Source organism: Asterias amurensis, chromosome 9 (assembly GCF_032118995.1).
Source record: "Asterias amurensis chromosome 9, ASM3211899v1".
NCBI lineage: Eukaryota > Metazoa > Echinodermata > Asteroidea > Forcipulatida > Asteriidae > Asterias > Asterias amurensis.
The window spans coordinates 23,485,025-23,508,620 of NC_092656.1; the positions used below are offsets into that span (position 1 = coordinate 23,485,025).

A 23,596-nucleotide genomic window follows, 5' to 3' on the forward strand; every position below is an offset into this window, starting at 1 on the left:
TAAAGCACAGTGACATTGCCAACCAATATGGCGCATCCAAGATTATTCTGATGATGACGTCAGGTGAATTGGGTCAATAAAAACAAATAAGTTATATGATAACGCAGCCCGCCCTTGAATGCCATGGGAACAACAGTGAATGCCCCATGATTTTGCTTTGATTTAATATTGAAACAATTGTTGTGCTGTGTACTCAGAGATAATTGTTTAGATCCCTCTGCCTTGAAAACAAAGGTCAAGGCATGAAGAGGAGAATGTACCTTGAAAATTAATCTCTACTGATTGTTTGATTTTCTATTCTGACAACAAAAATAAAAATTGATTTTTGCTTCAATTGTATAATAACATGCTTTATTGCTTTGGTGTGCCAAAAATTTGTCTTTATTATATATTTTTGTGTACCCCAGATGTGGGGCAACAGATCTACGAATCATAGTATTTGCTTTTGTTTTCCCTATCCCATCTTCAGGTAAATTGTCAAGATTGTATTTTGTATTTAAATGTACTGCAAACAAATTAATTAATAATAATATTAAAAAACGTATGTAGGTACCAGTTATTGATGGAGAAACAAAGGCAGTGAAATTTTACGTAGAGGGACGAGCCGAGTATGACACAACTCAAAACTTCAACAACAGCAAGAACATTTTGATAGCAGGAAACAAGTGGGAAAGTTTCATCCAAACGGACAAGTCAATTTACAAACCGGGCCAAACAGGTAGGTACTGAATTCTGTGCATTTTACAACATATGCATTACCATCATCTATGACCTATAGGCTGTTTTTAATTGGCCTGGTGTTGACCATTTGCTTAGAATAATCCAAGTAAGTCAACATGTTGGCTATAAACAGAACATCTGCTTATCACATGAGATAGATATGTCATCTTTGCATACAATTGCATTTTATGCCATTTGCTATGAGTACAGCGGGTTGTTAGTGCAATAAAATTCACAAGATTATCAATTCTATTTTTGTGCTGATTTCTAGAAGGTGGTCTTGACCCTATCATGAGGCTTATTTGATAATTTACAAATATTTGAGAGTTGGGAGGAATTGTGGTTGACCATTTGAATTTTTTGGGGGAAGAGTTAATTTTCATCTGACTTTTTCTTCTGCTGCTACATAAAAAGTTACTGTGACTGGCTTTGGTGTAATTTTCTCGGGCGTTCCTACATGAACTACGGAATATTCCGTGACATTTGCATAGCGTTTTACAGCATGGTAGCGGTAGGTTAACAGCGCTGAGCTGTTCCCATTATACTTTAAGTGACCCTGTTAAGTTACTGAGGCTGCGCGGAAGTCTTCCGGGACTTCTTTCGGCCTGTTAGTTTTACGTCACGGTAAGTCAACAGGGAGGGCGGTTTACCTTGCGTCCCATTGGATTTTGTCATTCTTCAGAAAAGTTGCGATACTTTAACCCCTTAAAGTCCAATGGGAACTTGGCTTTGGTGTAATACATGTACCTAAATAAATGATTTAAAAGTCAAATCCTCAGTTTGGCCCAACTTTGCTCCTTCTCAAGGCAACACCCTCTCTCGGGATGTTTGAGTGATTGATTCATGTTCAGAGCGAATGCTGGGAAATAATTCCTCCCATGCAGAGAATTTGATGTGGTTCAAGTAGCAATTAACCCCTTTCCTGCTGTTCCACTGATGACCAACCAGACCTTCCACACAACTGAACCTAATATTCAGTTAAAAGTTCTCAAGTTATAGAGTTCAAAGGTTTATCAAAGTAATGGTTTGGTACCAGTGTCTGGAGGGTATTCATGTCTGTGGGTTCTTATTGGATGGCATTGAACAAGTCAACAGGCAATGCAGGAAACAGTTTTGTAATATGAGATTTTTGCTTAAAGGCAAAGTCTACCTTTGTTTTTTGAACTGTTTGATTGATTTATCCTACACATATGTAGATGAACATAATAAAACTAACATCTGGAAATTTCATTTCAAAAGTTGGTCGCGTAATTTGTGGATATCTCCGAAAATCCGTGGTGGATATGTCCATGCAGGAAGAATAATCCCTCAGGCCTGTATGCTTCTGTTATAAAAGGGCAAGGGCACCAAGGCAATGGCTAGGGGGCACGGAGGCAATCGCCTTCGTTGCCTCCGTGAAATATTAGGCCTGATCCCTAATAGGAATACACACAATCTGCATTAAGTGTGAGGCGGTAAAGCTTCTCAGATTGTTGTACCATCAAAACTGATAGCTTTTTTACATTCCACATTATTTTGGAGTGAAATGTTACTCCAAATGCTTTATACTATCAAATGCTGCTGTAGGCTTCTTACCAAAAGTTTTAATAATTTTGAGTGATTAACAAATGTAAACCTTACCTTTAAGGAAGACAGACATTGAATCACCTCATATTGGATGGTATGAAACCGGAGTATCATTTCATGTGGTACGACTGGCAGGTGGTTACAAGACAAAATGTGGTTTCTTATAGTTGGAAAGGATCTTGAAACATAAGGATGTTGATATTGAAATTAATTCACCCCATACCAAGTTTTTTCCAAGAAGTGTACTTGGATTTGTGTAAATTGGTAGGTTTCTGTCCGTGTGTTTTGCTTGAAACCATGTGATTTGTTTAGATTTATTCCGCCTTATATTGATGTACTTTTATCTTCGTAAAAACAAACGATTATTTTCAGAACCACTCCAACCACTCCAACATTGAGAGATAATCATTACTACAAATATATTTGTATTTGTATTCCCACCATGCAAAGTATTGTTTTGGTTTGTGTTTGTTACCATTTTTGTTTGTTTTCATTTTTGGGATTTTTAAAACACCTGTTCAACTTTGTTATTCCAATATATTTGTTGATTGGTGTGTCCCTGACATGATGACTCATATTGCATCATGTAATTTAGTAACTTTTTTTAATAAGACCTTGCTTGGAGGTAAAACCTTTACCCTTTCTAGTTTCTGTTTCTGTTTGAGCAACCTTGTTTACCTCTTGTTTATTTTACAGTGAAGTTTCGCATGATTACTATTGATGAAAACCTCAAGCCGGACCTGTCCAAGGTAAAGTACTGTATGAGTGGTAGAGTAATGTTCATTGATGTTCTGCATTATCAAATAAAACGGGGGTAGACTGGCTGACGCATGAGGCTAAAGTCATTTTAAAGGAGTTGAGTGAACTTGCTCTCCTTCACACTCCTTCCACCTTGTTGGAGGAGGGTAACATAAGCACTGGAAAGGAAATTTATCAGTGTCTGTAGGTAAATTATGTTTTGTAGGGACATTTCACCTTTAATATTTTCAGTTAAAATCTTGCAATGTCTCTGTGCAACGTGCACCTTGTGTTGACCTATGGAAACAGTATTTCACACAAATTTAATTAACTTACAAAAACTAATATACTAGTCTTCAGTCTGTTTACCTTTATTGAATCATTCTGATGTATTAATAGGATGAAATAGGGGTCCACATTTTATAATTTGCTGGCGCTGGCCCAAAAAATCATTTGAATTTTTCTGTCCAAAAGTGAACCCAAACAAAGGTCATTGAGAATTATACCTCCATCCAAAAACATGTAGACTGGTCCCACACCTAGTCTATGCGTTGGTTCTCATGGGTCCTTTCTATGGAGTTCATGCCTCTTACTTTTGAACAATCTTTTTAGTCACTCTAGTCAATACTTGTTATATTGCCGCCCGTAAATCGCCAAATGACACCTAACTGTACTTTCAAACAAGCATACTGTTGTAATTCTTCAGGAGTTCTGGATATTGACTGTTTGATCATGTAGGAAAAAATTTATTCCTCCATGGTTTGATGTTGACAAGAAATCTTAAACCATAAACAGCAACAGTTATAAGATCTTTGTAAAGGTGATTATTAAACCTCCCTTCAAATATTGTGTTCGGGAGTGGAGTTTATCTTCCAGGGGCCTGTTTGTTTTTTATTTATTTTCTTGTGCCTTGTTAAACCATCTTTCAATAGATTGATTTTACTTATACTTCATATTTAAAGTACAGTCAACCTTGGAACCCCTCCTTATATAAAGAGCACTGTTATGAAGATGTTCGGTTTATAAAGAGTGTTTATACACTCTTTATAAACCGAACATCTTCATACCAGAATGAAGTCCAGAATCTCATTTCTACTTTGTATTTATATAAACTTTTTATATGTTGAAATGGGGCACATCTCAAAACTTATTAATACTGTTACTTTTTACAACTCTTGGATTTATGTGGAAATTATGACGAAAAAGTGTAAACTTTCCCAGAATGACCAACAAAGTATCTTGCCTGGTAGAAAAGCCCAAGAATGTACGTGTACATGTACAAGGTCACACTTATTGTAAACATTGGTCACATGGTCTCTAAAGAGCTAGTTTTGCCAGTCCCAGCAGTCTCGTTATAACGTGAGTCAACTGTAGAGTCAATTTTGCTCTTGTTTTAGATTTCCAAAATTTGGGTTGAAGCTCCCAGTGGAACTCGCATGTCTCAGTGGTTAGATGTTGAAACAGAAGAGACTGACGGCCTTGCTGACCTGGAGCTACCTATGACCTCTGACCCAGCCCTTGGTGAATGGAAGATCAAAGCTGTTCATCAGGGCAAGACTATTGAGCAGAAGTTTACTGTGGATGAATATGGTGAGCTTTTGAGCTTTTCTTTTATGCATTTAAGACAAGAGTTGTGGTCTGTTGTCTTAATTTTCGAAGCTGTATTTTATTTCCTTCAGCTGTACTTTATTTCCTTCAGCTGTTGGCATACTTTTTCATGAGGTTGATCTTATTTTTGTTTTAAGGTTATATGTTGATCTTATTTTTGTTTTAAGGTTATATGTTTAAATTGCACAATATTAAAGAAAAAGGGGTTAAATTATTCAACTTTGTATGCAAAAGTTGTGATTCTGGGAGGAAATGACAATCGTACCAATCAAGATTGCAAAGATTGTAACTCTTATTCAAATGTCATTCAATAGTCCCAAAAAATGATGCAAAACAAACACTTAAGTGATTAGATAATGTTCAATATGTGTCCAGTATATGACAAATATACGAAACAAACTATAGGTCACGGCTTGGTGCTAGGCTTTTTGATTTAAACTGAAACTATTAGCTGTACTTCACGATAGTGTTGTTCATCTTATTGTTTGTATTGATTACATTGTTATGTTTTGTCTTACAGTTCTGCCCAAGTTTGAGATTGATATTCAAGCACCATCTTATATTCTGATCAATGAGACCAAAATTGACACGAGGATTTGCGCCAAGTAAGTGTACATCTTTAGTATCTGATCATAGGTGCAGAAAACAACTTCATTCACTCGCTAAAATGAGACTGAAAATAATTGTTACTGAAAGTTTTTTAAACTCAACAGATTTAGCTTTACAAACGTGTATTTAATCGCAGAGCCATGCCAGATGTGTTTTTTCGTGTATTTTTGAATATTTATCATTTTGCAGCGTATGCTATGGGAGTTTATATAGTTGGGTGCACCCATATGCAGTGAGATGTCAATGCTTGTGTTGCTGGGTAATATCATTCTTGCCCTTCTACCTCTCTGTTTGTTCACAAGTCAGTTAAAATATTCCAGATAGTCAGTACAAATATGTAGAAACTGATACAACTTGAAGTGCCCTACATGCACATTTACATAGAATCCATGCTGGTTCAAATCAGCCCAATCAATCTTGAACAACAGGTATAGAAGAATATCAGAGCCTGATCATTATTTGCATTGAGTTCAGTATCTGGTATACTTAAACTGTCATGTGGGAAAATAGAGCAAGTAAAGTAGCAACAATGATAAGCCAGCTACAGGAATCAGTGGTCAGTTTTTTTAGTTGTGACAGTGCCGAGTCCAATTATCAGATTTAGGTATTTACTTTGAAGATAGGTGGTTGTAACCTTTTAGATGAGATAACTTTTTGGATAGAATGTGGAAAGCTTTTGTTCACCTGCTGTGCAGCCAACTGATGGGCGTTTGGATCTGCTTATGTAGTACAGTCTTAAACACAATGGACACTATTGGTAATTGTCAAGAGATCAGTCTTCTCACTTGGTGTTAGCCTTGCTCAAGGCAGTCAAATTATTCACTCCGAAAAAAGACCGCCGCTGTATAAAAACCCACCCGTATTCACTGTGCGTAAAACCCACCCGTATTCACTGTGCGTAACATCGCACGACACGATGCCCCCGTACACTATCCGCATGCGGAGGCCGTCAGGCCGACAGCCTTGTAGGATCTGTGTTGAAGCCACTGACCTCATTACTATAATAAGCGAAGAGTTCCCACGGTCAGCTCATTACCATAATGCCCGCGAAAGACGAGACATGTTTACCTCACACACCACCACCACGGACGCATGATAGGGTCCAAAGGTCGTGATAAGGGAAGTGCGTGATTGGACGTCAAAATGAATAATTCATTTGCCTCACATCCTGTGTTGTCTGATAGGTCTGACGAACGATATACATATTCATGAGCTGCATACTAGCATATCCTCAAGCCCCCCCAATTTCGTCCACTAGTGGAATTTTTTCAATACAACACATTAAAACGGGAAGATACATATCCGACAAGGCTGTCGGCCTGACGGCCTCCGCATGCGGTTAGTGGTGTACGAGTGCGATGACTTGTGTGAACAGTATTCGTGCGATGTGACAGTGTGTATACGGGTGGGTCATTCGGTGTGATCGCACACACCATGCACAGGGTATACGGCGGGTGGGTTTACAGCTGCGTCTTTTCAGAGCGAATAATGCGACTGCCTTGAGCAAGGCTAACTTGGTGTATCTCAACATACATGGATGCATAAAATAACAAACCTGTGAAAATTTGAGCTCAATTGGTCATCGAAGTTGGGAGATAATAATGAAAGAAAAACACCCTTGTCACATGATGTTGTGTGCTTTCAGATGCTTGATTTCGACACCTCAAATTCTAAACCTTAGGTCTCAAAAGAAATTCATGGAAAATTACTTCTTTCTCAAAAACTACGTCACTTTAGAGGGAGCCGTTTCTCACAATGTTTTATACTATCAACCTCTCCCCATAATGCGTCACCAAGTAAGGTTTGATGCCAATAAATATTTTGAGTCAAATTCACGTCAAATTCGATTCGCATTTGCATTTGCAGTAAGTATGAACCGGGCTTAACTGAACACCAGCATGCTGTATTCCAAATAATGCAAGCATACCGACTATTTGCGAAGTAGTCCACTGGTTTTCTTTAAAATATCACACTGCCTTTAGGTACATAATTATTAAAAGAAGAAAGTTATTTGAAAGAAAAAGCTTTTTCAATTTGCAACGGCATTGCTTACTGATTCATGCTTGGTTCAACAATTACATTTTTTATGATATATATTTCCATCTTCAATATTGCCATTTGCAACATTTTTACTTTATACTACGCCAAGCCGAAACAAGCGCACTAAAGATAAACTTTCTTTGTGTTTCTTCTAAGAAATTTGAAATCAACCGTGTGTATATTGACAGCTAGAGGATTTACATGAATTTGCTCTTCCTAAACCCAATTATGCATTATCAGGCTGATTCCACACCAGGCTGATTCCACACCAAGGACACTATCAATGTTATGTAACTTGACCTGGCCTGTAATTTGCAGAAGTGTTGACCTTAGATAACAAGCTTTCATAACCCAGAAATCTGACACTGGGCAAATGTTTACAAATAGAAGAGTCCAATGTGTGGCTATTGTTTTTCTCCATTTGATTATTATAAAATAAATATTAAATGTCTTCGCGGAAATGCGTTTAGGGATTACAGCTGTTTTTCAATTTTCAAAGTCAAAAGCATGAGGGGGGGTTTGTGGAACTTTGGGTGGATAGGGTTAGAAGGGTTTTGTAATTTTTAAGTGCAGTTGTTGTCTAGGGTTCGATTTCACAAAAAACTTGAACTTCACAGAGGACACAGAGGCGGTGGCTTTAAGATTTCCAAATGGAAGTGCCCTTTGCAAAATCAAAGGGGCCTTGCCCTCTAAAAGACCAAATTCCAGGCCTGAGAATCATCTTAACATGAGTGACAATTGTGACATCACAATTTCAATTTGCTATTGTTGCACGGCCCAGTTAATTAAGGTGTTTTATTTGTCATGTTTGTTTGTCAGATACACTTATGGACAGCCTGTTAGAGGTTCCTTGAAGGCATCCTTCTCTGTCTTGAGTGATGGCTGGAGTGCAAGGCCAAGAGCAACCATAAGATATGATATTGAGGTGAATATTCTATGAGAAAAACGCCCTATGTGAGAATGGCCCTTGCTAGATTTGAGAAGCTTCTGATATTTTGATTGAGCTGTATAAATGTTCAAACTTAAGCCCAACCGTCTACAATTGCAGGGCTGAATTTCATAAAGCCTTCAGGCACAACTTGCTTAACAAAGACAAATTTTGCTAAGCAGAAACTGATAACCAGCTTAAATTCTGTGTAAGGTTACATTCTGTAGCTGTTTGAGTTGTGTTTATGTAAAGAAAAACCTTCAAATTTGTGCAATAAGGACGGAGACAGAGAGAGATCTTAAAGTTTCATCACAACAAATACTTTATTCTTCAAAATCTACATACAACTTTTTCAATATAAAAAAAGCACTTTACATTGACAGTAAAGTACATGGAATTATCAAACACTTTATTAGATTAAAGGTGAGTCATGTTAATAGGGTCATCAAATTGCCTATTGTTGTCTTGTTTGTTTTCTTGCCAAGTGCTACTTCCTAGGCTTGACCTTTGCTTACAAGTTGTTGAAATGTTAATCCCTGATACAGGATACTGGGAAAGATGGGTGCCAGGATATCATTGTGGAAGTGTTTCGCCTTGAGTTGAACAGCACTGACTTTGGTCTTTGGAATGGTAGAATTAGTGCAGCAGTTGTCTTTACGGAGAAGGCAACAGGTTTGTTTAGAAGTTGTTTACCTTCTAGAAGCATCAATACTCATAACTTTTGTTTTCAATGTTTCTGGCAGTGACTGCTGAAGGCACCACTGCAGCTTTTTAACACTTCCATGGTGTTACATCAATGGTTCTCATAATGCAAAACCAGTCCGGAAAACCCCCTAATAATAATAATAATAATAAAAAAAATAATAATAATAATAATAATGATGATGAGCACTTTGAGATGCCCATAGATCAGGTGCTGTATAAAAACTATAAACATTATTCATTATTTGAACAAATAATGGTTGATCTATATTTTTTTGTATACAAAATTTAATGTATTTTCTATAGTTTTTATATATATTTATATTTGATATGGTATTTGATGTGCAATTTTTATGTCGTTTTTGTCCTGTGCCCTTTTGTGCCTTTGTTATTTTTATTGTCTGGATCGCCTTTAGATAGTGATTATTTTTGCTTTTTGGTTATCTGCAGGCTTGTTCTCTGTGTAGTTTTTGTTTTTTATTGCCTATTATTTGTATGTACTGTTTGCCTGGAAATAAATAAATAAAATAAAATAAATAAATGAAAATGAATAATGAATTGACCATTAACTGCACTAACTGTAGTACTTAGCCAAGAAGTTCTAATGGTTTCTACCCCTAGAAGATTATTATCAAGGAGACTTCTCTCAATGCACACCTTAGAGTGATCTATTTATTACACACTGTTTGACTGCAGGTATTGAGCTATCCGAAGAGAAGGAGGTGACCAAGATATCTCTAGATGCACTCAGTCTGAAGTTCCAAGCACCTTCAACATATAAGCCAGGAGTACCATACCATGGAAAGGTCAGTATACTTTGTCGTCCATTAAATTTAGGTTGATTGGGAGTATTAATAGAATCTTTGCTTTGTTTACGTTGAAATAATCCATTTAATTTGTGTCATATGAAAGCTTCTCAAATGAACCAACATTTGGCTAGGTTGGAACTGCTCTCAGCAGACTGATGACAGTATGCATGCACTCTATTGACCCGTTGCACGCATGTCACATGCGGCGACTGCCACGCCAACCATTTTGGTGGTCAATAGGTTTACGTGTAATCTCTGCTTCACCTAAAATGCGCACTTCATTGGATAACGCACAGTGACAATGCCCACCAAAATGGCACACCCAAGATTATTCTTATGAATTGGGTCAATAAACCTTATTTGAAATGTACTTTTGGATTGTTTCTTGCAGATCTTTGTGACAAACCCTGACGGCACACCAGCAGGGGATAGGACCATACAATTAACAGCTGATACGAATGAGGGACAAATCTTTAAGGAAACCATCGTGTCTCCACCAAACGGAGTCATTGACTTCACTGCAAGGAATATCTCCATCCAAGCATCCTCACTCAGTCTCTATGTAAGTGTTTATTTTATTTCAATTTTTATTTATTGTTTCTGGTTGTGGCGACAAGAACCCTCAAAAAAACAAACACAATGACTTGCCAAGAGCCCCATAGAGAGAAGACAAACAATGTAGTTTTAGTTTTAGGGAAAACCCATGAAACCCGGTTAGGACTAAAAACCCAATCCGCATAATGCCCTAGTGTGATTCGAACCGTGGTCCCAGAAGTAGAAGGTGAGGTAAGATACCACTATGCCGATCCAACCGCTTTAAGTGTTCAAGTAAGTGCTTAAAAAGTTTTAAACAAACAATTTCTTTTGGCGAAAATGGGGATGTGCAAATATGGAGTTTTTCTATAACTTACTTTTGAAGTTTCTGTTTAATAATAGCCCTAGCGAGTTTGACTATAGATATAGATTCTGCTACATGATTGACCCATCTGTCTCCTAAAGTGGGCCACAGACCCTTGCAATTTTGGTCTCTTTTTAACAACCAATTACTTTACCATTTGTTTTCCCTTCTGAAACTCCCTTCTCATGCCTGTATTAGGCAGTGGCACCAGGCTACAGCAACAGCCCTAGTGAGTATGACTCCAGGTATAGATTCCGCTACATGATTGACCCATCTGTGTCCTTCGGAGCTCAACCTCAGTATTCTCCAACCAGTAGTTTCATCCAGATCACACCAATCTTAGAGACTGTCGCCATTGGCTCCGTTCAGACCCTGAATATTGATTTCACTGCCAGGGATAGTGAGAAAGACGGTATCAAATTCAACTTTCTGGTGAGTTTTTTACTGCTGAAATTTAAACCCTTTTGGGCCGGAAACGACTTGCACCAAAGTGCCCATAACGGCTGCAACCATAAAGGTCAAAGTAAAGGTCATGACCTGAATTGACATTTTTCAATGTTTCTCCTGGTATGTGATCACTCTGTTTTGTCCCCCGGTAAATCTGTTGGTATTTTCCCCCAAAAGTTGACAAGTGTCATGTGAATCATTTAAATCTTATGAGAAAATAGGGGGTTGGGGTTGTTGTAATATAGAGCTTGATAGACTTGGTGTGCGCTAAAACCTTTGCACAATGGGTGGACTGGGCTGGTAACAATGTTAACAGCAGTAGAGACGAGTACCCAATGGCAATATTTACAGAGCTTGATAGACTTGGTGTGCGCTAAAACCTTTGCACAATGGGTGGACTGGGCTGGTAACAATGTTGACAGCAGTAGAGACGAGTACCCAATGGCAATATTTACTGAGACCCTTCCAGCATCAAAGCTGCTATACAAATTGCAGCACCCACATGATGTAACATGAGTGATGCTGTATCAGAGCTGCTATACAAATTGCAGCACCCACATGATGTAACATGAGTGATGACGTATCAGAGCTGCTATACAAATTGCAGCACCCACATGATGTAACATGAGTGATGACATATCAGAGCTGCTATACAAATTGCAGCACCCACATGATGTAACATGAGTGATGACGTATCAGAGCTTTTTGTGGGTCTTTCACAAAAGCACTGGATAAGTGTATACGAAATTATGTCTTTTTTAACACATTTAAAATCTATTTATGCTCATACGACTCGATTACCTTATTGATTGAAAACATTTGAAATGAAATTAAGCAAAGATCACGACTTGCTGTTTTCGTCCCAGTAGGTCTTTGACAAGTCAGCCCTGAGAATTTGCAATACCTAGTAATTATATTTTGTTATTCCTCTTTGCTAGTTCATGTCAAGAGGAAACATACTGAGGGAATCAGTGGATGCGATCCTTGGTGAAGATTCTGAAACCCTAAGACGTGCTGCCAGGCAGGCTGAGGGAGAAGCCTTGGAACCAGAAATCGCTATAGACCCATCTATAATGATTGATCCTTTCATAGTAGAGCCATCTATTATAATAGAACCATCTGATTTTTTGGTGGAAGAATCTGAACTCTCAACAGGTAAGCAATATCTCTTTCTAAAATATTTCATTCGACAAGTTGGTTTAAAATAATAATTGTGCCCGCCCTCATGAAAACTGCACTGAATTGAATTAGCCCTCATAGTGTTCATAATAGGACCATTCAAAAGTATGTATTATTTCAAATATTGTGTTGATAATGAACATGGTTGCTAATAGCAGTAAATTTTATCTTTTTCAATTCTCATTGATTCCCAACCACCCTATTAACCTTATTAAAAAATAACTCCCCCCGAAAAAAAAATGAAAAAAATATGTAGGCGATTCTAGTTCCTCCCAATTTAGCTTCGTTAAACCCCCCAACCCTACAGAGAAGCCGGTTATTATCGTCAAGCCTGGAGAGCTGAACACCGTCAAAGCAACCTTCACTGTCACCCCAGAGATGATGCCTGTAGCTCGTGTCATGGTACATTACATTAGGAAGGATGGAGAGGTCGTGGCTGACACTATGACCTTCAATGTACAGCAAGTCTTTGAGAATGAGGTGAGAAGTGTGCCAAGTTATTCGGCTCATATAATTTAAGTTTCATGGATTGACAAGGAAAGTTTACTCAACGTGTCATTTGATATTGAAGCTACCCATAGCTTGTTTATTTATTTATTTATTTTACGGTTAACTTTTGTAAGAAAAACACATGGTTGGTAGTAACAGAACCCGGTGTACAGAATAATTGCTTTATATGAAATGTTGCAGGTACACCATGTAGTTAAATCTCTATTTGGAGTAACTGTACTTTGAGACTAAACAGATCCAAAGACATGCATGTAATATGAACATCTTATTTTACATCAAGGTTAATGACACAGTGAGGTATCTAAAAACACAGTTTGGCATGACTTGTCCAGTTGTGAGTTTACTGGCAAGACGCTAAAATCACTTGCCTTAGGCCTGGGGTCCAGTTCAATATTCTAGCCCTGATTAGTGTGTTTATTCTCAATGTTAAAGGAAGTGGACACTTTTGGTAATTACTCAAAATAATTGTTAGCATAAAAACTTACTTAGTAACAAGCAATGGAGAGCTGTTGATAGTATAAAACATTGTGACAAACAGCTCCCTCTGAAGTAATGTAATTTTCGAGAAAGAAATAACCTTCCACAAAATTTAATTTCAAGACCTCAGAATTATATTTTGAGGTTCCAAAATCAAGCATCTGAAAGCACACAACTTGGTGTGACAAGGGTGTTTTTTCTTCTATTATTATCTCGCAACTTCGATGACCAATTCAGTTCAAATTTTCACAGGTTTGTTATTTTGCGCATATGTTGAGATACACCAAGTGAGAAGACTGGTCTTTGACAATTACCAATAGTGTCCAGTGTCTTTAAATGCCATGGTATACTTTCCAGGTAACCATGGAGTTTGTTGATGAGGAAGCTCTGCCAGGAGACATGACAAAACTAAAGATCCAGGCCGCTCCCGGTTCACTTTGCGGAGTAGGAGTCGTCGACAAGAGTGTCCAGCTACTTGGGGGAGACAACCAACTGAAGAGAAGCAAGGTAAACTACAATGTACAGCCAGGTTCACACTGTTTTTCTTATCCCAGTGAAATACAGCCTAGGGGAGGCCCCAGGAGTTTTTTCACCCAATTGTTTTCCCAAAGCACTTTCACACTGTCCCTGCCTCGGTCCCTTTTCCACAGGGTTCCAACTGCACGTTCAAGAATACCCTATGTTTTACTGCTTGCTCCTGCTCCTATCTCACCAGGGTATGCCCATTTGCTGGGTAGTTCAAGGGTACAGCAAAAGGGCTGGCCATTGAGTTTTTTATGTGGAACATGCTTTTGTGACCTCAAAATGGAAATTAATTGTGTGGTGTTATCATAATTATTATTAAGATTCCGGTAAAAAATCTTACCCACAGTATAAATTGTTAGAGTTTTCAAGACGTATTTGAGAGCAAACTTTATGGTTTGACAAAGTGCGGAAAGGACATAATAATAATAACAACAATAGCATTTATATAGCGCTCAATACACGGTTTCTAAGTGCTGGCATTACATTAACATGAGAGACCTTTACAGCTTTATTAGACTTAGTAAAAAAAAAGACCAATGCAGCTGTATGTGGCTTGTTTCAAAGAGACCTTGGCAGCCACAATATTTAATTTCCATGACAATCTTACTAGAGATACTGTGTTAATAAGTCTGCAAAGTCCGCTAGGTTTGGACATTTGGAGATTATGTAGAAGTGCATGGTCCTTAAAATTTCCCTATCTACTGAGAAAAAATCAGTCAGTTGTGCAGGGAAATGCAAAAATAGGTTTAAGTACGCGCGACAGGTTAAAAGTCGAACAATCAAGGGTTTGTAATTTAAGTTCACTCCAGATATTTGTGTATTTCGTTCTTTACTACAGGTGTTTTCTTCCTTGGAGAAGCATCAACTTTCTGAAAAAGATGGTGAGCTCGACAAGAGCGAGCACTGCCCTCCTGACTTTCCATGGTGGGCAGGTAGGAGAAAGCGTTCAACCTTCTACAACCCACGTCAAACATATGAAGATGCATCCCTGGCATTCAAGGTGGGTTTTCAATATGATAGGAAACAAACAAATGATAAGATGTGTGACAGAAAACATCAAAGTTTGAAGCTTTGTCATGGGTGAGTTTTCACTGCTGTTACCAACAACTGTTTCGGTCAGTGATTAACCCATGGCCACTTCAACCGTAACAGTTATTGTTTACAACCGTGAAAATGCACCTTATATCCTGTATAAAGCTAGAACAAAGTGGCCATAAAAAATTGGTATTCGAATGCAGGGATATCCAAGGAAGAGTTGGGTACAAATTGCGCCTCTCTAGCATGCCTAGTACAGAATATACTTCAAACCAATATTCGGCAGCTATTATTATGCATTGCACCATGATTTGTGTGTGTTGTATCTTGACAGCTCTGTGTACAAGAAGTGAATTTTAACAATTGGAAAAAAATAGGGCGTAACGATTATTGCTTCACCAAAATTTGTTTCCCATTCGCAGGAAGTATGAACTGAGCTTCATTGTTTCATTCCTGCAGTTCTTGGTAGTACTTAAGTTACAAATTTGACATTGTTGTGAAAGGGACAAAATTTAATGAAATATTTTATTCAATGCATTGAGTTTTCATGATTTTTTTTTTTTTTTTGGGGGGGGACCATAAGTTTTGACATTGTTGTGAAAGTGACAAATTTAATGAAATATTTTATTCATTGTATGGAGGTTTCGTGGTTTTTTGGGGGGGACATAAGTTTTGAGTAACATCAAAAACTTTGTTCAAATTTCATTGAAATAATATCAATATAGTATTAAGTTTTTTATTTGACCCTGAAAATAGAACTTAATCTTGTGTTTTGTTGAAATGTAGAGGGTCCAGTTCTGTGATTTGGAAAAACCCCCCAAAAACACTATGTGTGACTTAAACATACACTTTCCATTTCACTCTTTGATCACAGCAAATGGGTCTTGTGTTCCTGACTAATATTCAAGTAGAGACACGCCCTTGCCAATCAAGGGACATTTACTACCGCGGAAGAGGTAAGTTAAGAGTAAGATTTCAAAATGAATGGTGGACTTCTGGTGATATAATATTGAAGTCTTGTATAGCGCACATATTTACCAACAAGCTACTCAAGGCGCTTAGTATATATTCATTACACAGAAAGTGAGGTTATTTAAAGTTATGAATTCTGAGACCCAACTTTGTAGCACCTTATAAGGGTTTACAAGGCGCATTTAGCAGCCACAACCAGGAACACCGGGGCGAACAGCTTCTCTTTTCGATAAGTGCACTGGGTCCTTTTTCCTGCGTTACACAACACATGGGACCAACGGCTTTACATCCCATCTGAAAGGACGAAGCAATGGTTAAGTGTCTTGCTTAAGGACACAAGTGTCACGGCTGGGATTCGAACCCAAACTCTGCTGATCAGAGACACCAGAGTTTCGATTCGATGGTCTTAAGCGCTCGGCCACAACACTTCCGGTGAATGTATATTGTGTACAATAACCCTTCCAGCTTAAACCAATATGTATGTAAAAATTGGTCACGGGTGACAGATACAATAAATAAAATATGAAATAAAAAAATGGCAGAATTTGTTTTCCAAATTCTTGTGGAACATACAAAATAACATGTAAGCTTGTGAGAAGTAAACCAGTCACTTCAAACAATAACCTGAGCACATGATGCAAAATTATCAAAGAAGGGTCAAGTTTAAAGGATTAAAGGAGCATAATGCCTTAACATTTCTCCAAATGTTCCTCTAAGAAATTATTATTTATCCTTTTTGAAGAGTTATTCATGCACAAAAACACCCACAGTGTGTTGTAGTTATTGAGTAAAGATTTTAAAAACTATAAATTTGCCTCTGGAAATACAACCAGTGGAACAAAAGATTGAAGAAGATTCTAAAGACGGTTATAGGTTTGTTCATGTTGTGATATCATATGCAGCAGCCTTGGCTTAGCTTGTGCCTCGCAAGGAGAGAGAAATATGTGCAGATACAAGACTGGACAAAAGATCAAATGATTTCAGGCAAATTATTACCTCCAGTAGCAAGTATGAAGCCAGATTTAAATCAACAACATCCGGTTTAATGTGCCTGTGCTCTACCAACTGAGCTGTGTAGCTCTTTGTTTGCAGTCCCCCTATTTTGTCAATATCTTTGTTCGGGGCACCAGTCCCGAACCATACAACGGTTAACTGCCGCGTGGCCAGAGATCACAGTCAAGTTTACAATACAACCTGGGAAGCGGCAGCCAGGAGATCACTTTAAGTAGATGCGACTTTTTGTTTCAAATGTTTTTTTTATTAAACCTATCATAATGTTTTTTTTCTTAAAATGTTCCAACCCTTAAGGCATACCAGTATTCGATGGAGTACCAGAGGCAGTGGCAGTTCCATTAGTATTTGACGATGTGCAATTTAGCGTAGGGGTAGAGTCACCAGTTTCACAAGCTGCTGGACCTGTCGAGGAGGAAGATGACGTTCCAGTAACAGTCAGAACTTACTTTCCTGAGACATGGCTCTGGGATCTCACCAGAATAAGGTTGGTCAGTTTTACAGTTTAAGTTTTGTCTAAAATTCCGCATCCGGCCACCACTTTATCTCCTTTAATTTGAGATCAAATCTAGTCTTTACCTGTCCAGAAGGGTTGACAGAATGTATAGACCAATCCGACGTGCACCAGGCGCGCAAGTGTTGAGCACCATGCGCCATTTGCTGAAGTGTCTTCAATGCCTAGATTGTGCGCAAAAGGACACCGCAGTTGGTAATTTTCAATAGAGGACGCTACCAATTTTGTCTCGTCAGATTGGTCTATACAGAGAGGCACATGCACTTTGAACTAATCATTTATTGTTTAAAGTGCACCACAAACAATTATGTCAGCACACTGAATATAGTGACAATTAAAAGTTAATTTTAAAAGGTTGAACAAAAAGAGAAAACAACTTGAGATAAACAATGACTACCATAATAAAAACAAAACAAATGAGTTTTAACCAATGACTTCAAGGATTCATAGCTGTGGGCTGCACAAATGTTTGATGAAAGATCATTCTACACCATGGGAGCAACAACCAAGAACTAGTGCAAAGTGTCAAAATAAATTTATTTTAGAATATATAGTGGTCATGACAATGCATTTGGCCACACTATTTTAGTCTCATTTAATAAGAGTACATTTTTAATTTTTAAAATAAATTGATGAAATTCTTTATACGCGATGCAAAAATTAACATCTTATTTATAGTTGTGGTAACTGCTGCTTAGGATCCAAACTGCCTCTAGCCACTAGGCTAGCTTGATGGTCTAGTGGTAAGACATCTGCTCTAGCGATGCAAAGGTCACCGGTTCAAATCCCACCAGAGTGATTTGCCTGTGGAGTTTTTTTCACAGAACTCGTGGGAAAGTATTTTATACACATCGATGTAAGAGTAAAAAACAGACTTTAGCACGGAATAGAACAAAACATGAAGATTAATTTATTTAATCCATTTTTGTTTATTCTGTTTTCCTTTGACAGCTATGACTCCAGCCAAGCTGAAGTTGAAGTGGAGGTCCCAGACACAATCACTGACTGGGTGGGAAGTGGATTCTGCTTGTCAACTGAGTATGGAATTGGTGTTTCTAATCCTACCACACTGCGAGCCTTCCAGCCATTCTTTGCCTCCTATAATCTTCCGTACTCAGTTATTCGCGGGGAGGAGGTGCCGGTATCTGTTACAGTCTTCAACTATCTTTCCGAGTGTCTTGTTGTAAGTGTTAATGTCTAGGGCTGCATGCATTCGTACCTAGCTGAAATCTCCTTCATTACACTGTTAGGGACCAATTTCAGATGGACTGTATAGTCCTAACTCTTTGTGAAATCGACCCCTGGTGTTATTGGCTCGTCAGTTTTTATTTCATAACCACTTCTTACTGTCAGCAAAGCAAAAGGCATGCACACTTGTGGTGAATCTCATTAACCGACGAGTGTTGCAACAAAGTGTAGTGAGTTTGCCCACACGCTATAAAATCTTCTTGATAATTTTTCTGCTGCAATAAACACAAAGATTTTCTAACTAGCAAACAATGTTTATGAAATTGGGCCCATTTTCTTTACCAATGAAAAATTTGAATTCTGTGATTTTCAGAAAGAGTATTTTGGAAAAAAACTGTTTTGCTGTGATACAATAGCTCTTGGTATTTTTATGGTATTTTGAACTTTGAACTTTAACTTGTAGGTGAAATTGACACTGCAAGAGTCCAGCGACTTCCTCCTAAAGGATAAAGACAATGAGCAGCGTCTCTGTGTGTGCGGTGCAGAATCCAAGACGGCAGTATTCAATGTCTCCTTCTCAGAGCTTGGTATGGTACCAATCGAAGGTAAGACTACTAAATTTGATTAGGTTAATCTTGTGGTTATTTATTTTTTGTTGGCTGAAGAGTTGCACGCCTAATGTAATAATAATAGCAATAGCTTGCATTTATAAAGCGCTTAATACAGGGTTTCTAAACGCTGTTACAGGTAAGAGTAATTAATTACACAATATGAAGACGATTGTTATAGATTATTCTGTAAACATGCTTAGACTGATCTATTAAGTGGGCTTTGAGTTCATTCTTAAATGAGTCCAGTGTAGTGAAGGTATGGTTGTGCACGGGAAGGTTTCTTCCAGAGAGTGAGTGTGGCAATTGAGAAGGGGGGGTTCTCCATAGCGAGTGTGGGGGATATTGAATTCTAGAAAGCAGACAAATAGAGAGCTACATTCTGGTTTTGTTGTCTTGTAGTTCATGCCGTCTCTGTGGAGGACCTGAATGCTTTGTGCGGTAATGATGCAGTCAGCTCTAGCCAAACTGGATTCAGTGATGGCATTCGCAAAGAACTACTAGTTGAGGTAAGATTGTCTGAATCTTTAAAACTGAACCCACACCTCGATGACTAGAACCACTAGAATTTGAACTTGTTAGTTTTTGAATTGAGTATTCATTGGATATGTTAATAATAATATCAAAGTCTTATATAGTGTACGCATCTGCCAAACAAGGTACTGAAGGCGCTGAGAATATACAAACTTCAAGAATGGTTTATAATATTGAAGTGATGAATTATGAGACCCAATTATTTAGCACCTCATATAGGGATTTACAAGGTGCTACGACGCATTCAGCAGCCACTGCCAGGAAAACCAGGGCGAACTCCTTCTCTTTTGATGTGCACTGGATTCTTTAACATGCGTTACACAACACATGGGACCAACGGCTTTACGTCCCATCCGAAGGACGAGGCAATGGTTAAGTGACACTTGTCATGGCTTGGGATTCAAACCCACACTCTGCTGATCAGAGACACCAGAGTTTGAATTCGGTGCTCTTAAAAACAGTTTGACGTCTTTAAAATGTTGCTCATTTACAACTTCATACATGAATCTAGAGACATTAGCGAAGTCAGATTGTGAAGGTTGCAAGAATGTCAATTGTGTGCTTTTATGATTTCTCTTGGAAAGGTTGTTGATGCTAGTGTTGTTTTATTGTAACTTTGGCTGTATTTGTTATTAATGATTTATAATTTCCAACAAATTTGTCCTCCAGGCTGAAGGAGTGGAGGAGGAGTATACCATCAACTCGTATTTCTGCCCCGAAGGTAAATTTATTTTATTCACCTTTGTAAAGAAAGTAAATGCATACAATGATTAACATATTTTTATCGATATATCTTTGTGATATAACTCTTTTGAGATCACACTCCAATCGTAACTCTGTAATTGTTTAAACATAATGTTTGCTTTAATTAGTGCAATATTTATTTGAATTAAGATATAAACAAAATTATGACTACTACTAAGTACAACCTAAAACCCAAGTAATCTTAGAGCCATGTCACTCCGGGCAGTTTACAGGCAACCAGTTTCAGGCAATCTCCAAGAAGAAAAGCTAGTCACACTTCAATGTTCACCTATTTTTGTAAGAGATTGTAAGACATGTTTGAGAAATTCCTTATTTGCTACCAAAGTGGTCCTGTAGCATGCACTGCAGTTTGTTGCCTTGGAGATGGTTGTAAAGTTGCCTTATGTGACAAGACCTTTACAGTTTATTTTGTTTCATACTTTTGTCACTAAGTTTTTTAATCACTGATTCAACTGTTTTGATATAAAAAGATTAAAAAAAAAAACATCCCAGGAATTCCTTATTAATTGACTGAATGGCTAATCGCAACAGGAAAAATGAATTGTGATAAACATGGTGTGTTTTTTCCTTCAGAAACTGGTGTATTTATTTCCGGAGAAGACCTGGCTTTACCCAACAATGTAGTCAAGGATTCGCAGCAAGCTAAAATTACACTCACAGGTTGGTAAAGGAGTTCAGTATAGAATAGGGGATAAGTTTCTGTTTCATAGTTTGGACTGGGTGTGTTATAAAACACTTATTGACTGGCAGAGTTCAGTCACTAGTATCTCCCCCTTGGGCCTATGAGTGACCAGACGAGGGTCCTATATACCTTGGCTTTCGACCTCTTCTGGTCACTCACAGTCCCTCTGGGTGCATAGATTTTCACTAGTGACCTCATTGCCAGTCCATATAATAATTGTAATAATACTAAGTATTGCTTATTATAATGCGCTCATATCCATCACTCAGTGCACTCCAGGCGTTTCAACTTTCAATATTTTCCTACAAGGTATTGAGGAGATACGTTTTTGATGTATGGGACCTATTTCTTTACCTAGCACCATGTAATTGTTTACAAGGTTTTACAAGCATTACACAACACACAAAACCAACAGCTTTACGTCCCGTTTGGAGTACGCAGCAGTAATGGTTAAGGGTCTTTCTTAAGGACACAAGTGTCATGACTTGGATTCCACCCACACTCTGCTCATCAGAAACACCAGAGCTCAAGTCTGATGCTGTTTTCAGCTTGGCCACGACACATCATGCATTTATAATATATATTTTTGTTCCCTTTCTTTTTTCTTCTAATACCCGTCTTTTCTGAACTCTATTTTTGCAGGTGATCTGATGGGTCCAACTTTATCAAACTTGGACAAACTCCTGCAGGTGCCAACAGGCTGTGGAGAGCAGAACATGCTCGGTATGGTACCCAACATCCTTGTCATGCAGTATCTTGAGAGTACAGAGCAACTTACCCCTAATGTCGCTGATAAGGTAGGAATAAGAGTCCAACTTGTCTTAGTGATATTTAGACTTTTGATAGCTTCCTTTAATGGCACTGGACACCATTGGTAATTACTCAAACAAATTGTTAGCATAAAAACTTACTTGGTAATGAGCAATGGAGAGCTGTTAATAGTATAATACTTTGTGAGAAACGGCTCCCTCTGAATTAACACAGTTTTTGAGAAAGAGGTAATTCCTCCTCAAATATTAAGAGACTTCAAGACTAAGGCCTTCTTAAGGCATTTGAAAGAACACAAATTTGTGCAACAAGGTTGTTTTTTTCTTTCATTATTCTCTTGCAACTTTGATGACCAATTGATTCCAAATGTTCACAGATTTGTTATTTGATGCATTTGTTGCGATACGCCAAGTGTGAATGCAGGTCTTTGATAGTTACCGAAGGTGTCCAGTGCTTTTGAAGTATTTAAACTGTTGTGTAATATCAGTCCCAAAGCTGCCATGTCATATTTATTTTAATTTTTATTGAGATGATTAAACCTTTTTACTGGTATACAAATTGGTGTACTTACTAAGGAATGAAAGTGTCTGGGCATAAGCTTTGGCATGTGTGTAGTCAATGTTTTGTTATTTTTTCAATTACTCAATTGTGAGCTGAACAGTTGGAAAGGTGCACTCATTTAAAACTTGCTGTAGTATTCATGAGGTATTATTCTCAGTAAACAGTTAATTTCTGCTTAAGTTCTTGGTAAAAACACTTGATATATTGTGTGTGATTGCTTCCTGGAATTTAAAGTTAAAATTTAACAAAAATAATGATGTAGGGGGATTTTGCACGATATACATTTATGTTTTTGACTCGGATTAAACTATGATTAAATTATTTGGTGTCAATTAGCCGGATTATCTAGCTCCTTTGCATGGTAAGCATTTGCTTAACTCTTTGTTGTTTTGTTTTGAATAAATTTAAAATATGTTCACAGGCCAAAAGTAACATGAAAACTGGCTACCAGCGAGAGCTGAACTATCGCCGTGATGACAACTCCTACTCCGCCTTTGGGATGAGCGATCCAGAAGGAAGTACGTGGCTGACGGCGTTTGTCATGCGCTCATTTGCTCAAGCGAAGGAGTTTGTCTTTGTTGATGAGGAGGACATGAGTGTCAGTTTTGCGTGGTTGAAGAGCAGACAGAATGAAAGTACTGGATGCTTTAGATCACAGGGAAAGCTTTGCCACAAAGCCATGTCGGTAAGACTTCCTCCTTATCCCAATTTTCTTAGAGAAACTGAACACAATTAGAGACTTTTTCAAGCAGTCTTTTTTCTCTCCTCGGAATACAGGCATAATATTCTCCAAATGTTGGTGTGTTTTCCAATGTTGTAGTCTTTGGAATAGAAAGTAAGACATTTTGTTATAAATGCCTAGAAATCCTATTAGAGCCTGCACCATGTGTACATGTAGATCAGTCCTGGTAATGAAGACATTTTGTTATAAAGGCCTAGAAATCCTATAAGAGCCTGCACCATGGGTACATGTAAATCAGTCCTTGTAATGAAAAAGCATTCCCATATTTTTTCATGATCCCAATGTCATGCCTGAGAATAAAACATTGTATAACACACCTCTTGCCTCCTCTGTATTCTGGTTGGCTGAAACAGGGTCATGTGGGATAAACTAGTTCCCGAGCGAGCACTAGTCTTTGAAAATAGTGCCCGGTTAGAGCGCCCTCTCTTGCTTTGAACCGTGAATAGCAACTACAAAACTT

General features: G+C 38.0%; 1 protein-coding gene across 4 annotated transcripts in view; it reads left to right on the forward strand.

The window, feature by feature from the left end:
* LOC139942369 (uncharacterized) overlaps positions 1-23,596 on the forward strand; it is a 63,071-nt gene that overhangs the window by 5,352 nt on the left and 34,123 nt on the right. For 3 of the 4 annotated variants that reach the window (XM_071939231.1, XM_071939228.1, XM_071939232.1), the window contains exons 3-24: positions 550-718; positions 2,983-3,035; positions 4,422-4,614; positions 5,153-5,237; positions 8,101-8,206; positions 8,755-8,881; positions 9,608-9,717; positions 10,112-10,282; positions 10,817-11,050; positions 12,004-12,220; positions 12,501-12,724; positions 13,589-13,738; positions 14,595-14,756; positions 15,666-15,747; positions 17,072-17,261; positions 18,240-18,471; positions 18,940-19,081; positions 19,487-19,593; positions 20,288-20,339; positions 20,957-21,043; positions 21,708-21,862; positions 22,816-23,079. In XM_071939231.1, the coding sequence (XP_071795332.1) occupies positions 550-718; positions 2,983-3,035; positions 4,422-4,614; positions 5,153-5,237; positions 8,101-8,206; positions 8,755-8,881; positions 9,608-9,717; positions 10,112-10,282; positions 10,817-11,050; positions 12,004-12,220; positions 12,501-12,724; positions 13,589-13,738; positions 14,595-14,756; positions 15,666-15,747; positions 17,072-17,261; positions 18,240-18,471; positions 18,940-19,081; positions 19,487-19,593; positions 20,288-20,339; positions 20,957-21,043; positions 21,708-21,862; positions 22,816-23,079 (3,312 nt within the window). The remainder of the gene's footprint in view (positions 1-549; positions 719-2,982; positions 3,036-4,421; positions 4,615-5,152; positions 5,238-8,100; positions 8,207-8,754; positions 8,882-9,607; positions 9,718-10,111; positions 10,283-10,816; positions 11,051-12,003; positions 12,221-12,500; positions 12,725-13,588; positions 13,739-14,594; positions 14,757-15,665; positions 15,748-17,071; positions 17,262-18,239; positions 18,472-18,939; positions 19,082-19,486; positions 19,594-20,287; positions 20,340-20,956; positions 21,044-21,707; positions 21,863-22,815; positions 23,080-23,596) is intronic. The other variant, XM_071939229.1, reaches the window with a different exon arrangement.